At 36.0% G+C, this 17,682-nt stretch overlaps 3 protein-coding genes across 6 annotated transcripts; 1 reads left to right on the top strand and 2 right to left on the bottom strand.

Annotated features, from left to right (window-relative positions):
• Positions 1-1,900: 1,900 nt before the first annotated feature.
• Positions 1,901-3,672, top strand: mrps10 (mitochondrial ribosomal protein S10). Of its 2 annotated transcripts, none has more exons than XM_038281656.1 (7): positions 1,901-2,045; positions 2,239-2,291; positions 2,563-2,668; positions 2,777-2,916; positions 2,993-3,101; positions 3,186-3,275; positions 3,371-3,672. In XM_038281656.1, the coding sequence occupies exons 1-7, from the start codon at positions 1,974-1,976 to the stop codon at positions 3,449-3,451; spliced, it is 651 nt and encodes a 216-aa protein (XP_038137584.1). In that variant the 5' UTR covers positions 1,901-1,973; the 3' UTR covers positions 3,452-3,672. The 2 variants fall into 2 exon arrangements, with proteins under 2 accessions (XP_038137584.1, XP_038137585.1); XM_038281657.1 differs by having other exon boundaries at positions 1,902-2,045; positions 2,599-2,668.
• A 178-nt stretch (positions 3,673-3,850) lies between these two features.
• Positions 3,851-15,687, bottom strand: si:ch211-51e12.7 (uncharacterized protein LOC336335 homolog). 3 transcript variants are annotated; one of them, XM_038281659.1, is made up of 6 exons: positions 15,503-15,687; positions 13,229-13,305; positions 11,540-11,689; positions 11,208-11,351; positions 8,494-8,619; positions 3,851-4,736 (listed from the first exon to the last, which is right to left on the bottom strand). In XM_038281659.1, the coding sequence occupies exons 2-6, from the start codon at positions 13,303-13,305 to the stop codon at positions 4,658-4,660; spliced, it is 576 nt and encodes a 191-aa protein (XP_038137587.1). In that variant the 5' UTR covers positions 15,503-15,687; the 3' UTR covers positions 3,851-4,657. The 3 variants fall into 3 exon arrangements, with proteins under 3 accessions (XP_038137587.1, XP_038137588.1, XP_038137586.1); XM_038281660.1 differs by lacking the exon at positions 3,851-4,736 and adding an exon at positions 4,743-4,923 and having other exon boundaries at positions 15,503-15,685; XM_038281658.1 differs by lacking the exon at positions 3,851-4,736 and adding an exon at positions 6,329-7,315 and having other exon boundaries at positions 15,503-15,684.
• Positions 15,688-16,133: 446 nt separating this feature from the next.
• msgn1 (mesogenin 1) lies at positions 16,134-17,238 on the bottom strand. The gene has a single exon (XM_038281624.1). The coding sequence runs from the start codon at positions 16,971-16,973 to the stop codon at positions 16,518-16,520; it is 456 nt and encodes a 151-aa protein (XP_038137552.1). The 5' UTR covers positions 16,974-17,238; the 3' UTR covers positions 16,134-16,517.
• Positions 17,239-17,682: the final 444 nt, after the last annotated feature.

Raw genomic sequence — 17,682 nt, 5'->3', positions numbered from 1 at the left:
GATATAAAAATTTGGGCTCACAGTTAAAATAAACTACTGTAGGGAGCAGCCTGTGTTGAGTTCATGACCAATCTGACTCCTTACATCCGTACCTTCAGCCTCGAATGATCTAAAGCCAGTTGAGATTGGATGTTTTGTAAAAGAGAAGAAAAAAAAAAACATTTTGATTCAGTCTGCCTTCCATTTGAAGTTCGTTTATAATCTATTCTTTTATTTCTAGTTTAGTTTGCAAAAGAAATGAATAAGCAAATTATAATACTTATTTTTTTACATAGTAGTTATTGCCAACTTTAGTAACTATACATAATAAATTTGTTTCATAGTCTTTTTAAGATGTTTATATAACTTTATATTGCACTACATTCAATATTTTGTTTTCTAAATGTATTTATTTATATTTAAACCTGCTTCTCGTGCATATCATTTCCATCTAAATCTCATCTAATATCAGCTATACATAATTGAAGTTTGCTATTTGTATGTTTTCTTTTATGCTTTTGGCATTTCGATGTTGTTGTTTTTATTTTTATTTATATACCTGGCTTTTGTTTTGCTTTCTATGTTTTTTACTTTTGGGTTTTAGTTTTACTTTGTCTTTCATTTGTTGAGTTTTACAAATAACCTCTGTTTGAAAGAAATTCATGTAATGTGCCAAAACAACTCAAACAACACAAAGATTGCATGTAAAACATGAAGTGAGACAGTAGAATATAATAACAAATACTTCCAATAAAAGTATTTGCATAAAGTATACATTTTATTTTTGCATATAAGGCTTTTAGACATCCCATAAAACAGTATTGTTATTTATTTGTTATTCAGAGCAGTACACATTTGGAAGAGGATTAGGGCCACTGAGAAAATAAAAAAGTTAACTGATTTTTAATATTATGACTTTTTTTTTATCAGAATTTTGACAGCTAACAAACATGTTAGCATCAAGCAGTAGCAATGTCTGTTTTAGAGACTAGCTCTCTTGTTTTAATGAGCTTCTGCTCCTCCATTAATAAAATAGCATCACATAAAAAGTTGCCTAATTTCCTAATTTTTAACCAATGTGTTACTGGCCCTCCCAAACAACTCACATCTTTGTCAGGAAAGGTCAGTGCTCCCACATCTCTTCCTTAATGATGGCCATCCACATTAAGATCAAAATTCTGAGACTGAAGTCATAATTCTGAGAAAAAAAAGTCATAATTCTGAGATTAAAGTCATAATTCTGAGAAAACGTCAGAATTCTGAGATTAAAGTCAGAATTCTGAGAAAAAGTCAGAATTCTGAGAAAAATTCATAATTCTGAGGTTAAAATCAGAATTCCGAGATTAAAGTCAGAATTCTGAGGAAAAAAAGTCAGAATTGTGAGATTAAATTCAGCATTCTAAGATTAAAGTCAGAAGTCTGAGAAAAAAGTCAGAACTCTGAGATTAAAGTCAGAATTCTGAGAAAAAGTCAGAATTCTGAGAAAAATTCATAATTCTGAGGTTAAAATCAGAATTCCGAGATTAAAGTCAGAATTCTGAGGAAAAAGAGTCAGAATTGTGAGATTAAATTCAGCATTCTAAGATTAAAGTCAGAAGTCTGAGAAAAAAGTCAGAACTCTGAGATTAAAGTCAACATTCTGAGTAACAGTCAGAATTCTAAGATTGAAGTCAGAATTCTGACTTTTTTCTCATATACTGAAATAAAATTTAAAAATCAGTTAACTTTCTTTGTTTTTTCAGTGGCCCTAATCCTCTTCCGTTAAATTGGTATATGCCGTACATATCTAGATTTTATATTAAAATGTATTTTCTTACTTTAAAATGTGTCTTTAACCATTACATAAATTAAACTCTAAATGCAGTGAAGATAAAATTGAACAGAAAAACTGTCAAATGCACAAAAGCGGTGTTCAGAGGCGTAGTTCCTTCTCCATTACACAAGGGGGCAGTACGCACAAAACCTTACCTAATATTTTCTACCCTACCAAAGACATGGCGGCGCCCTTGGTCCTTAGACGCGATTTACTGTCTTTTGCCAGAATATTAGGTGGAATTTCACAGTTGGTATGTCAACAATTAAGTTTCTTGTTTTATACACTGTGCTTAATCAGTTATTTTTGATTGTTGGGTTAGAGAGTGAAAAGATAACTGGTCATTAAAACCGCAATTTCGGTTACTCGTGGCTCCCTTCACTTCGTGCTGTTACACAATAAATGCTATAATATGTAGATTTCTACTAAATTAATTGTGTTTACAGGGACCTCGGGGTTTGAATTCTTGTTCTCGTCACAGGAAATGCGGTCAAACTCGGTAAGTTTTTGTCTGTTAATCTGTTGGCTTTGAAACTGACTAGTAAAGTTACCTATTTTAAAGCCCATTTAAGATTTGCGTTCAAATCACGCTTGAAATGATAAAGGAGAAATAATTATGTACTGTGAACTTAAGGTTGAGGTTATTGATGGGAATAAAAAATATTTGATCCTGCAGCAACAACTGTAAATTATACTTAGTTTCGTTTAATTCTAAATTAAGGGTAATTATTTATTTACCAGCTTTAAATGGAAACCATGTCTGTGTTCAGCCCTCCATCTCAACTGCTATATGCATCTCTGTCCAGGTTCCAGCTTCTACAGTCATCCAGCACTTTCTTCCACACAGCCACATATTTATCTTCAACACCTTTTACAGTAAGATGCATATAACATTTTTTTTTTTAATTAGAAATGGGATTTATAGCATAGAGCCATTGTATTGAACTGTTTTTATATTCTTGGCCTGCTTGTTTTTTCACACAGATCACAGCCACAGATGAGCCTGACACACTCTTCCAGAAAGTGGTTGTTCTGGTCAAAGGTCATGACAGAGCAGTCTTGGACAGCTACGAGTTCTTCGCCACCATGGCGGCTAAAGAACTGGGCATCACTATGGCCAAAGTGTGAGTCTGAGTACCAATGCACCAAAAGCTCAAAGTATTTTCATTGGTTGTAATTTGGGGATTTTTTTTCAACCAGTTTTGAGCCTCCCAAGGACATAGAGAGACTGACGCTTTTGAAGTCAGTGCACATCTACAAGAAACACCGAGTTCAGTATGAGATGAGAACACACTACCGATGTATTGAGGTGGGGGCTTGTCCTGTTAAGTGGATAAAAAAAAAAAAGTGGTGCTTTTTAATAACCCATTTGTTGATTTTTTTTTCCCCTTAGCTACATCATATTACAGGCTGCACAGCACAGGTGTATCTTGAATATATCCAGAGGAACCTCCCTGAAGGTGTAGCCATGGAGGTGACAAAGGTAAGGAAGAAAGGAACCAGTAAAAAAAGTAACTTACTAAAAAGGTTGAGGTTTTATAAATGAACTTGACTTTTCTCCTCTGTTTGCAATTACAGACAGCCATGGAGAAAATTCCAGATCACATCCTTGAACCCATGTGGAAAGACCATCCTATTGATGACAAACCAAGCAAATAGGTCATCTGGTGAATTTTTATAAGTTGTAAAAAGTTTAAGAAGCTTTATGTATAAAGCTATATGTATAAATCTGCAAGATCCTCATACAAAGCTGATTACTGATCTTTAGCTACATATTTTGCATACATTCATTAGTGTGTTAAAAATGTGTTACTCTTGTTCAGTTCTAAACCACTTCTGTGTGTCAAAGTTTGTTTCTAAGTAAAATTTATAAAATCTTATGTGGAATGTAGTTTTTTTTCTGTTGTAATTCTGCTGTATTTGATTCACTGAATGTGTGTTGGGCATTTAAAGAATGTTGACACGACAAGACCTGCACACATTTATTTATTGTATTTAGGCACATAAAAATCACAGCCCAAAGTTTCATAGATGCATAAAAAATACAGCATGCTCAAATCAAGTGACTAGTATTTAATGAAAACAAGTAATTTGCTCATTTATATAAATCATGCAAAATGTAACTCGATATTTTCAAGTTGCACATTACAGATCATGTAATATGTAAAGGAGGGTTATCAGATCTTTCTGCCCATTTACAGATTCTAAATGAGCTGGTACTGACTGAGAAAAGTGTGTATTTCTTTGTTAGCAGAATGCTCAGTAATCTGTCAGTGGATACAGTTTTATGTATAAATCCCTGAAATGTAAGTACTTGTTTTTTCAAAGAAACAGTCTTAAGTTTAGCTGCACTTGAATATCATGAATAGAATTTTCTAAATTGATTCTAATTTGAGTTGCAACAATTTAGAGATGTTAATTGTTCAAATAACGTGAAGTTTTAAATTCCCAGAAGTGATGGTTTCAAATGCTGAAGCTATAAACACATGTATATAGATTTAAGTTTTTATCCTTTCACTAGCACAAGGTGGTCATCTCTAAATAGACCGAATTTAGCTCGTCTACTGTGAAACTGACAATTAAGTTGGAGCTGAAATGCACCACTGCAATTCTATTAAAGTAAAAAGCACCTTTGTGAGTGAGCATCCTTTGCTAGCTCTGCACAGTTTTAAGACTGGAAATTATCCAGGATACATTTAAATGCCATACTGTTGTTGGATACAGTTAACCCAGGCCTTACTAACAATCAGAGTTCAAATGCAAAAAAACATTCAAAATATTACATCCAAGCAGTCATTTGCAATACTGCACAAGCTTATATAAAACACTCTTATAAAGAACAATGAATGGTCTGATCTTTGCAGCTCAGGCATAAACACAAACCCATAAATACTTAGCAGCCTTCCGATTGGGATGAAACTTCGAAGTAGCTGCGTCGCCTGTCCTGGGAAAATAAAAGAATCTCTCTTTGTACGAGAGGCATTAAAGACACAACAGGAGGCTCACCTTGTCGATTGAAGCACTGCATCTTCTCAGATATCATGCTGCTGATCGAGGAGAGAAGGGATGTGAGGGAGGGTCGGGGCTCGTGGGGCCAGGGAGGTTAACTGTACTTTGTGCCCTCCCACCCCCTTTAGGAAACAACGAAAGTCAGTTTGTTATAATCAACCACAGGGACTACAGAGGTGGAGGACAAAAGCAAAAAAATAAATGCTGAGAAATCTGAAGAGATAAAGAGACGATGAGAGACTGCAGCAGCTGGAACTGATTCCCCCCTTGGGTCTGCAGCAGAAATAAAATATTCTGCAGCATCTGTGTGGTTCCAAGCATAAACATTTAAAAGTTCTTGTTCCCTGAACTTTAGGGAATAAATATGAATTCAATTTAGCAATGTTTGGCTTTTTTGAATAAATTAGCCATTCCTAAATGAGGATGTAAAACACCTAAAGCTTATTTTTTGTATTCATCATTCCAAACAAGTTTATTTAAGGCATTTCTGATTAGTTTAGTCACTAAATTATGACATTAGTAGCTGCAACTCTAAAAAGCTACTTAGCCATCAGAACAGAACAATTGTTTATACATTTTTACATGATTGAGCTACTGTATCCTTAATGTCCTGCTCACATCTGAAGTGCACAGGAAATTACCATCTTGCCTCTTTTTAAGAGTTAAAAATAAAAAAAGTTCAGTCATTTGTCATCTCAGATTATCCTTTCAGAATGATGTCCTCCTTTTAGACATGCTACCACTGATTTTTATATAAAATTAGCATTTAAAAGCCTTGATATTGGAGCGGTCCGGAGTCCTCCAGTAACATTAGCTTCCATTACACTTCTTGGAAAACCCTTTATTATGCTCTCCAGTTACCTATTCAGATGTTTTTCATTATTGTTTCTCTCACTTTTGCTTATAAATGTCTTACTTCGATAGATGTTAGAAATAATAATGTGCTACTTTTAGTAAAGCACTAGAGCTAGCACTTTTTAGCTCCAGAGAGTATAGAAAAACTTCTATACAAACATATATGGTGGCTTTTAAGTAAAACTACTTGGATAAAATGTTAAAGTATTAAATAACATAGGCTCACGCTGACCGTGTGATACATTCTGTTCATGGTTTCTTCCAAAAGTTTTCCTACACCTTTTAAATTCTTATTTTTGGGTCATAATATGAGACATTCCTAAGCACAATTAGGATTTAATGTCAGACCAACAAAAAGTAGCAGATAATTTTGAAGTGTAGATAAGTCTAGATGTAATTTATGGGGCGTAACCTGGAAGCTTGGTACTGATGGACAACCAGTTTTCAGGTTTTTATTAGTGAAAAAAATCAGAAAATCAAGTCTTATTTTTTTTTCCAGTTCACAACTGCACACTACATTGTGTTCGTCCACCAGCACAAAAATCTTATAAAAGTTATAGCTGGCTGCTAATTGACAAAAATGGGGAAAAGTTCAATAATTCTAAAGATTTTGCAAGGCATTGACATGCAAATTGCTTCAGACTTGTTTGTGAATGAACAAATAAGGAGAAGTAGTGTTTATTTACTTTTTGTTTTATTTTATATTCTTTCACGACCGTCTCAGATCTTAAACGTTTTCATAAAACAAATTCACAGATTCACAATATTTATAGTAATTACAATAGGTAAGGATGTAACACCTCAAAAAACTAAACAGAGTAAAGAGACTAACTTTTAACTAAAGTGAATACTAATTATGCAAAATTCCTTAGTGTCATGTCACAACAGATTGCCGGAGACAACACGAATCTTTCAAATAGCAGTACTTATAACTTGAAATAGCAGCACATTAAATATATATAATCTATATTACAAAATGTAATATTCACGAATACTACAAATTCAGTTGTCTTATCACTTGACAAATGAGCAAGTGTTTAACAATATTGTTGCACTATTTTGCGACATAATACATAACTACCTCAATGTAACAAAATGAAAGACAAGGGCGCTCCAAGATGTGAAATTAATCCTTGAGGGTACAGTGTTTTTCCCTCTCCCCCTCTTCTGCCATTTTCTGATATACAGTGTCACCATTTTTTTAGTCTTTATCGAGAAATCAGGAAAGAAAGTTAAGGCTAACAGGTGACAACAATAACATTAACCAAACAGTATTCTTTCCCATTTAAGAACGTTTAACTACAAACATCTTTTAACAATATCAAAAGTCTCTGCAGTGCCAACATTATTGATGAGCAACACAACGTGTTAATGCGTTCACATTGCCGAGTTATTCATCGTTTTATATGTCTCCAGTGGGAACAAGTAAGTTTCCTCCCATTTCCGGAATGAAATACCAATAATACTTGGCCACAGACTGGATAATAGATATTTGAGTTTGGGGATGATTCAATCCATTTTAGGCCAGTCATACTATGGCAGGTGCTCATTTTATAGCTTTTATTCAGTTAAAATCGGCGGCCAACAGGGGGGCCTGGCCACCTCTGGCCTCTGCCAGGTGGGGGGTGAGGCGGAGGAGAGACCGGTCCATTGTGGTAGCTGTGTAAAAGGATAAAATCACACATTGGATATTTGGCTTTGGCCAATAGGGGGCACACTCTGGTAAGAGCAGCAATCTCTTAGCTACTTTCAGTAAACTCTATACATGTGAAAAGAAAAATATGTTTTTGTAGTTTAATCCTTCATGCATGAATAATATAGCTTGATGCTGTAAGTGTACTATGTCTGTTTAATGACTTATTTAATAACTAGCAAAAGTGTGTTGAAGAAAGGCATATATTAAAGCAAGAATATTGTATTTAGTTCTAGCACTTGAATGATTATGTGCTAGATCACAAATAAGTGTAAAAAATATCAAGCTAAATTTTTAAACAATGCAATAACCATGTTGAGCAGAAAAGCACAGTCTAATCTTAAGAGCCTTTTCACTCACAGGGCTTTTCCACCAAAGAGGCTCCTGCTGAAAACCACAGCTGGTGCTTAGGTTCTTCTAAAGAACAGTTTTGCTTCTCTACCAACCCAGAGCAAAGTTACAGACATGTTATTACATTATTATAGGCACACAAATTATATTATTGCTTCCAGCATCCTTGCAAACAGACCCCCCCAATTTCTACCCTACTCTGTTAATATTTTTTTAAACATGCAGCTCTTCAATCCTAATCAGCTGAGCTCTCATGTACAGCAATAAACAGCATGTAGTTCATTATATAAGCAGTCCAAGAAGTAAATAAAAGATCAACTGTATTAAAAAGTCCATCAGAAATGAAATTATGGTTTTAAGGGAAAGTTGTCATCTCTACTTTAACTCCAATATTGGTTAACTAAGCTAACAAAGTCAGCATCTATTATTCTGCTTATTAAAGCACTATATTTCCTGTTTCCTTTTATATTTGCTTTTAATTGATGAGAAACAAAACTGAAATGAGCAGTTTTTAAAATATTAAACATTACAAGTGAAGAACCAGAAAGTGGTTCTTTCCTATGTTCCAGCAGCAAAGTGGTACCAGGCTGCTCCAGTTTCTAAGATCCAAGATTTGACTTTGTGTTTGTGGAAATATAAAGTACCAGGTCTTAGTAAGCTCTAGCACCAGGTAAGCCCAGGAACCAATTGGGTGAAAAAGGTCCCATAGAGTAATGAATCAGAAAAGTAAGACAACAAAGAGCCAAGAAAGGTTAGGAGAAAAGTGTTGTATGGAAACTGGAACCAGTCTTACCCTCTTGGACCACGGGGGAGGAAGTGTGGTGGAGGGCCAGGCGGTGGCATGCCTCTGCCTCGAGGGTGTGGTGGCCGCCCTCTGAAACCAGGGTGACCTGGAGGGGAGGGTGGAGGGGGTCCATGCCTTTAAAAAAAGCAAAAGAAAAATCATGCGTGCTTTTTAAACAATACTGACACCTGTATCATTTACTTCTGAACAATATCTAGAATTTAAATAATAGCATAGAGAGAAACATAAAACAATGGACTGAACTGCATTTTATATATATGATTGTGAATTTATGTAATCTGTCTATTATATTACCTTAAGGCAGGGTTATATGCTTGGCTTTTTCTCACCGAGAGCATAGGCTCACAAATTAAATGTAGCAGTATTAAGAACTTTCTGGCATAGCACGATTTTTTTTAATTAAAATTAACCCGGGTTATGATTCATATTTTATGAAGTTCTCCTTCTTTAAAGGTATTTTGAAGGATTTTTTAAAAGACCCGCCCTGTGCACTTAAAAAAAAAAATGCATGTGCAAGAACATGCCAGACATGGGCAATGTGGAGTCAACAAGTCATCTCCATGTCATGTATTTAATCTACCCAGCCAATTAACCAGGTGAGTCCAATCTGCACAGGTTAATTCATGGTGAAGATTGGACTCACCTGCTTCAGTGGCTGGGTAGAACAAATACATGACATGGAGATGACTTGTTGACTCCACATTGCCTATGTCTGGAACATGCACAAGACCATTTCCCCTTGTGCATGCCTGTTTAAAATGTGCTGTTCTCATAGCTCAAACAAGCTTACTGTGTCCACATATAGCGGGTACTATATAGCTAATTGACCATTCATACAGATGATCACTGCTTTTTGCTCCATTGGTCACGTAACTCCTCCTCCTCCATGCGGTGCCAGCGCCTTCTGTTATTAGTCGAATCCCATAATGCTTTGCAAAGAGAGCTCTCCATGCACAGAATTCTGGGATATATCTGCCTCTTCTGCCTTTCTTTTCTTCTCATACACTTCATAGACATTTTTCTCTTATGACCCTCTGCCATTTTCAAAGAACTGTGGTGAGAAAGGTGAGCTTCAATGACTGTCTAAAACTGTAGCTCACCACAGATATACGCCTGAAAGTGCAAATGCGCAGAAAATGATAGCGAACGGGACGAGCACATACAGACGGCCTTACGTAAACATATCACCAGAATGATTGACAATTAGGAGGACCAATTATTTAGATGATCAATCCGGAAATAAAAGATCATCCTCTAGTCTATACCTTTTAATGGAGGTTTCGACAAATTACCTGCCTGCTTCTGCCCTATGCAATATGTACAGAACATAAGGTTGTCCTGTTTGCTGACATCTCCCATAAAAAATTTTAATAAAGACCTTGTATCTTCATCTCTTCAAATAATAATTTATACAAGGTTTACATTAAACTTCGTCATATGGCATCTATTGCACTTACTTTTCTTTAGGACAAGTCATAATGATTATATATTAATTTAGATTTTCTAAGATTTCTGTTTTTCTCTGATAAAAAAAATTGCCCATCAGAATACATATTTGAAAAAGTTAATGTTAAGGCTTCATATGTAATGCAGGGAGGATCTATTTTAGTGCAACAGGTTCAAAGAAAATAAAATTTTGGCTAAATTTTGCATTTACATCCCACTTTTTAATCACTGGAAGCTTTGGGCATGCGTGGCTCTTGTTCAATGGTGAAATGGACAGTCGCTCTTCTCCTTGATTGCAGAAATGGGCCGCAGCGTTCAGGAAGACTGAGGGGCTTCCTCTCTCACACTTTGCTGAAGCAATAAACTCAAAGCTGTCAGTGAATGTGTCGTCACAAAAGTCTCCAACAAGAAAGGAAATGGTCACTAGTTTAAAAAAAATGTCCTAAAAGTCGCTGAAAATAACAACCATGTTGCTGAGTTGACAACACTGTGCTCACCTGCCGCTGTGAGCCGATTGAAGTCCGGCACAGTGTTTGTTTTCACAGCATGTTCCTCATGTTTATGTGCCAACAAGGATATAAATGCGTTTTAAGACACTGTTTCTGCTGCCATTACGCTCATTAAAAGTCAGGATATTGACATATTTCCTTTGTATTTCTAAAAGTTTTAACGTAACCAGCAAAGAAGGGGGAACTTTTTTTTCCAAAGCTGCATGGTGACAGTGGAAAGTGAGAGAGTGGAAGGGAGGGAGGCTCGCTTTGGATCCACTCATTTTTTTGCACAGTTTGTTGCTTTTACGTTTTGCTCCCAAAGTCTCCTTTAACAGAGAGAAATCCCACTAAAAAGGTGCAAGAAAGGTCTGAAAAGACGCTAAATATAACAACAAAAGCACTTGTGCCTCTGCTGGAACAGTGACGTCTAGTAGCTGGTTCCTTAACTATTTTCCTTATACAAAATTACCATTATACTTTTTAGAAATGTCTACCTTTTCTTATTTTTTAACAAAAGGAGAAGGAATATCTTATTTAAATCAAGACTGACTTATTTTAGGAGCAAATATGAATGAAAGAGGAGAAATCTGGATTGGCACGCATGCTCCTATTTTTTCCCCCTACTCACACCAATCTATTTTTAGGTGCAAATGCAAATAAAACCCTGCACTGTACAGCCCTGCCTTAAGATGATTTTGGATGCAGACACTATAAAGGTGAACTAGACCATCTGATTTACTTGATATGACAATGTCAACATGTTACCTTGGCATGGGTGGAAAAGGCCCACGAAAGTGCATAGGAGGGGGAGGAGGAGGGAGAGGAGGCGGCGGTGGACCCATACCCATGGGACCACCCCTACCACGATGTCCTCTGAGGTCAGGGTAAGGTCTCATCCTCCCCATTCCTCTGCAAAAGAAATGCATATTAACTTTTAATATACTTACATGGACGGTGCTAAACAAAATAAATTGAACATTCCTTTAGGATCCCCACAGAGTGCAGGTAAGAGAATGGTGGCATGTGGGTTGGAGGATTTCGGCTGGCATGATACATCATTAATGCTCAGCCAACTTAAAACTTCTCTAACTGAATACCTCATGGGTCCGAATCCATTCATGGCTCCTTCTTTCCCACGGCCTCTCCCACGTCCCGGTGGACCAAAGCTTTTGACCATACCTCGCCCACCGCGCATACCACCTCGACTCATATTCCCACCTCGACCACGGCCTTTGGACCCTCGTCCCCTGTGGAAGTAAGGATAGACTTTAGCAATGTTTTATAAATACACTTCACTTTTTAAACATTTAGTTCTTTTTTCATAATAATGGAAAAGGTAAAGTCACTTTAAGATTGACATTATAAACAGAGAAATTATTTCTAAACAACTGACACTGTTCATTTCTTTAATGCTAGCAGCTAGTATCACAGTAGTGTTACTTCTAATAAACAGCATAATAAAAGTTTTTTTTTTTTTTATAATGGGGAAGTTATACTTTTGGGAGAATATTTTCATTTGTGAGCCACTAAGTGAAATAACTTTTACAGTCTACTGCTGTATAAAATTTCCCTTTATAAAACAAGAGTTTTAGTCCGGTTGACATTTCAGAGTTAGCAAAATTATTCATCTAAGCGTTCAACTTTCATTCTAGATCCAGTAACACTTAATTTATCTCAGGAAGTATTCACTCTGATTTCCACCTCAATTTTAGATATAATCCATCTAAACCTAATACTTGGTATGCACCACAGGTTTTTAAGATGGCTGTAATTAAGCCCTGAATTAAGAAACTAGATTTTTCAAGTTTCAGTCAGGTTTTAGAGCAAATAAAAGCACTTTCTCCTCTGTTAGTTTGCAGATTGTGTTGAAGACTGATTCAGTTTGTCATTGTACAACTTGTCATAAGTTTAAGTTCACTTTCTGATTGCTTGAAATCACCTATGAACATAATGTTGTACCTTAAAATTATCCAATGTCTTCCTATTAAATTTCTACCTCTAGTCGATCAAACACACAAACTTTCCATAATCAGAACAAACGTTATGAAGCTACCAATATTTATTTTGAATGCCTCCTTCTGTCTCCTTGAACCCCATGCCACTTACACTGAACCCGGTTCTGCTTCAGGTTTCTTCCTATTAAAATTGAGTTTTCCCTTTCTGCTGTTGCTGCATGCATGCTCAGTATGAGAATCCTGTGGAGTCAACAACAAAATTTAAGCAAACATCTACTGTCGTCATGCTCATGCAGGAGGAGCGTGTGATGCAAAGTCAATGATTAGATTAAATCAGCAAGGTTTTCTTCAATAGAAAACTTTTAATCAATCTAACAGTATGATCTGATTGAACTGTCTCTGTAAATTGCCTTGGGGTGGCATTTGTTTTGAACTTACACTATATAAATATACTGAAATTAATTGAATGAATGAGCCGTTTATCTATATATAGATTTCTAAAACCTGTTTCTTTTCTCTTGTATACTCTTTAATGAATAGTAATAGAAAATTGTGTTTGTAGAGTATTAAGCATTCCCATTAAAAAAAAAATATTGATAATAAGAAAATTGGTCTGCTGAAAATCAGGCGTGTCAGATATTTATAGATGTTGAGAAAGCTCACATTAGAATACTCTGTGCACAGCTACGAATAGCTAGTGCATGAAAAACATGGCAGAAAGCAAGGCTATTCATCACATTTATATTTTTCCCTCTGGTATTTTAAATATCTCACTGAATGATCATGTTGCATCCAGAGCTAAAGGATAACCAAAGACACCACGGGACAGACCTGGAATTGGAGTCACCTCCAGCTCTCTGGGATTCATTCTTCGATATTTTTGACTTTTGATCAGGCTCTGCATCCATCTGAAAACAGTCAGCAGGACAGTTCCCATTAAAAAGGAAAAAATGTCAGATCCTTTATGCAGGCTTGTATGTTCATTTTAACCTCCCTGTGCTGAAAAATAAAACATTAAATGAAGACAGTATGCCCACATTAATCTAAAACAATAAATGTATCATTCAAAAGTAGAAATTATTATAAAAGTCGAGAAATGTCTATAAATTCCCTGCAGCTATAAGGTAATGGATCCTGATACACAGACAACTTCTAATTCAGCAAAAATGTTTTTCATTCTTTATAACTATTTTTGATAAGTCATCTTTAAGATCTGATCAGACATGAACATCAGTTTTGCAGATTTATGACAGGTTTGCAGTGCTGAATTTTATGGTGCATGACACAAATGTGTGCAAGAGCGAAACTCTTAAACAGTGCATTTATCTGCCCAATGATACCACACCATGAAATCTAAACATGAAAAAAATCATCTGCATTATTTGCAGCATGAATTGGATGTGCATATAACTTGGTATTAACATGTGCTGACAAGAGTAAACGATAACTAATTTAAAAAAGAAAAGTAAAGACATGAAATCAGAGTAGATCCACTGCTGATTCAGCCATAAATTTAAACCAGGATAAAATGGAAAATGTAGATGTCCACATGCACTGGATTTCTGTTCTATAGGGAATCAGTATGACCAGATGATCCTCTAACAAAAACCTGATTTTGGGACTTTTTTTGTCACATTTAATGTCTGGTGGTCTTTGAACAAGACAAAGTTCCAAAAGGATTAATATTTATTTATTTTTTTATGTTTGAACAGCTTAATTAAGCAAAATACACATTAATTGCTAAGTTCCCAGTAACATTTTGAAGCAAACATGGCACTATGATCTTAACAGATTGGTTTGTGACTTGAACTGAAATGGGTGGTTTATAGTTGCATGTTTATTCTGGAAGGCAACTCAAAACAAGCTAATACATGCATGTGTTCTGCTATAATGTCATACTTTGAAAAAAAAAAACCCTCTAATTTTAAGAGTTCTTATTCTTTTATAGTCAGGGTCAATTAGACAGTATGGCAGACATTTCTACTAATGGTGATTCTTTAAATATGCAACCTATAAAACTAAATAGGTGGGTTCATTAGCAGATGGGCAAGTGGGTTGAGTGGAAGAATGGTTAATGAAAGGGTGTATTGGTAAATAAATAATAGACAAAGGGAGATGGAAAACTGTCGGTGAATCTAAAAATATCGATCTATATTCCAGAGTTTCTTGTCAGAGCTGTGCCTATGGGCTCTGTTCGAATATCATCCCCTCAGCATCTACGGTAGTAAAAAAAAAACAAAAACAGTCACATAGATTGAAGATTTTAAACAATTTTAAATACTAAAAATTAAAAAGACCAAATTTCATACCTTTTTGTGTTAAAGAATTTTGATTAATTCAATTCAAAAATACTTTGTTGACCCCAAAGGGAAATCAAATGTTTTTTTTAATATTATGCTTAGATATCTGTCAGGACCTGGATTGGCTTTTTACTGTGCACAGTTTATTGTATTTATATTTATGAACTAATTTAGTGTGCCAAGTTATATAGCACATCATTAAACGTGGAACTTCTCCTGTTTTTTTCATATGATACACATTTTATAACAATAGACATGGGCATTTCTCGTGTATATCCATTGGGGAGCACACCTGCTATGGTAGATTCGTGTGTTGAAGAAAATATTTCATTACTTTATATTTGGCTAAAAAGATAGCATTAAACAAATATGAAAACTTGACAGGTTCAGAGTAACCATGGATAGAGGACACGATGCTAAAGGAACACCATAATGGAGCCATTCTGTTGTACTCGCTTGTAATATGAATCCAAGAACGACTAACGTGACAAAAAAAAAAGCTACAATAGTAATAAAAAACGCAATAAATGTGGTAAGTTTTATTTCCTAGAGCTGAGCAGAAAACGTTGGTTTGGTTATCAAAAACATCTTGAAGGACTCTGACTAACTCCTGGATTTAGCCACAATCCCCAACTAAGTATGTCTGTTTTCTTATTAAGCGAATTTCGAAAATAGTATTAAATTAAATGGCTTATTAAACGTCAAAAACAAACCCTGAATGACAGTTAAGCATGGAGGGGGCGTTTCTGTTATTTCTAACCATTTCAACAGCCTTACAGGAATGAAAGCAGGGAAAATGGCTTACCCTATTAGTCGTGCGGGCAAGGTATAATTTAAAAAGTAAAAAATGCCCCTCTTGCCAACCTATTTATAAAATATGTGGTAGAAAAATAAAAAATATAAGTATAGAAAAAAAATTCCACAGCGCCCGTTATTCCTAAACGTTTTGAAATGGCGGCTTCGCAGGGCATCCTAGGCTGAGATTTCTTTGTGTGAGAAATCTATTTTAGTCCCGCCCACTGGGCTTAATACTTATTCTGATTGGCTGTTTTTCAAGTATCTTCCAAATGGCCCAATTCTGATTGGTGTTTATTTCTGACGCGTAATGAATTGTCTACCCTCTATGGATCACATTAAATAAGATGTGCAGGATAAATTTACTTCTTGGTTTTAGAAAAACAAGAACAAACAGGAGCAGTTACAGGCTCTATATGAACACATTGCCTCTCTAATCAATGAACATTAATAAACTAAGTTATAACTAATTAAATATTTTGTCTTATAGTTCACAGACACACAAAATACCTGATTACCATTTTTTTTCAAAGACCTGAATCATAAAACAGGTGAATGACTGAATCAGGTTCCGCAGAAGTGTATATATTCTCTTTTAACATAAAAAAGTGACTCAAAATACTTTGAGAAGCTTTGCCATTCACACAAAAATAATATTTAATGGGTTTTACGAACACAAAACGTGAAAATCCACACACAATTTGAATATCATAAGGAACAAAGGTATCAGTATATAGAGAAAACATTTTCCCTTTTGTCTCTTGATCCCTTTTCAGTGAAAAAAAGCGTAGAAAAATTGAATACTATACAATTCATGTACCAACTAAATTCACAACTCTAAAAAAAAATGGGCATCCTCATGTCCAAATATTTTTCCAAAGTGCCCAAATAATATATACATCAAATCCAAAGGGAAAAAATGATAAAAAATATAAGATTTCAAGTTATTTTGTAAGAAAATGTAAACATGTTTTCTGAATGAGGACCAGATGAACGCTGCGTAAAAGTAGTCCGAGCTGCGTCCGTTACGCACGGCTCAAGATGTCCGAGAGCTTGTTGATGTACTCGATGGTGTATTTAAGCGTCTGGATCTTGGTCAGGGGCTGGCCTCTCTTGCTGTAGTCCGGCGGAAGGTAGTCTCGGAGCTGGTGGAGAGCCTCTGCCAGGCTTCTCATCCGCATCTTCTCCCTCTCGCTGGCCTTCATGCGCCTTTTCTCGGACATCTTTGCTTTGCTTTGCCTCTGCTGAGTCCCTTTGCGCCCGCTGCATCCAAAAGAAAAATCCTTCATCTCCTGTCTGGAGATGGGGCGACACATCTCCGGCGATGAGCACAGCGATGAATCCAGGGGGGACCGTGGACAAACGGACTGCTGGTTTTCTCCAGAAGCGCCCTCGATGCTCTCCCATTCGGATAGGATGGTTGCTGTAAAAGCTTCCAGATCCATGTTGGAAACCACACCGGTGCTCAGTGAGGCGGACATTGTGAATATGGGGGCTTTTTTTCTGTGTTTTATATAGAAACAGATCTCCGGACCTTTATAGGTTTCCCTTTAAAAAAAAAAAAGTTCAAAGAACACCCAAAGTGCCAAAATAAGAGCTTCCCGGTTCGTTATCACCTTTGTGTGAACAAGGCCGAACAGACGGTTAATGTGATAGAAAGAAAAATAATTAGATTCCTCCTGTGGGAAATGACTCTTTAAAGTCTGCTCAGCGACAATTGTCAGTTTGATGTGATGTCTTAATGAAGGCTGGAGGTTCACCTGAGATGTTCACACTGATATGACAACTTAGGTCTGCGTGTGTCCTCACTATCCAAACAAACATCACTTTCATGGACAGTTCATCAAGATAGTTAAAGGTCAAAATCACAAGTTACTGCCCAATCATTGACCTTATGTAAACACTTTAAAATCTTTTCTAAAAGTTAACTTTAAGTAGGATGTTTCTTAAAAAAAACTCTTTATGATTTAAACACATTGGTTTCTTTTATAGGTTTGAGTTTTCTAGAACTTGGAGATGTTATTTGGGGAAAGGATGCAGCCTCACCAGAGCTCCTGCCGGAGCTTTCATGTCTGAGGTGTGAGCCCTCACTCAGGATCAAGGGGACAAGCCACTGCTGTGTTGTTAAAAAAAACAACAACAAAAACAACAGTGGGTTAAACATCCTCTGTCCCTACTTCCTTCTGCTGG

Source organism: Cyprinodon tularosa, unplaced genomic scaffold, assembly GCF_016077235.1.
Source record: "Cyprinodon tularosa strain WSP-4 unplaced genomic scaffold, ASM1607723v1 ctg173, whole genome shotgun sequence".
Classification (NCBI taxonomy): Eukaryota; Metazoa; Chordata; class Actinopteri; order Cyprinodontiformes; family Cyprinodontidae; genus Cyprinodon; species Cyprinodon tularosa.
Note: the sequence above shows the minus strand (reverse complement) of the source record. Positions and strands in the feature narration are given on the sequence as shown.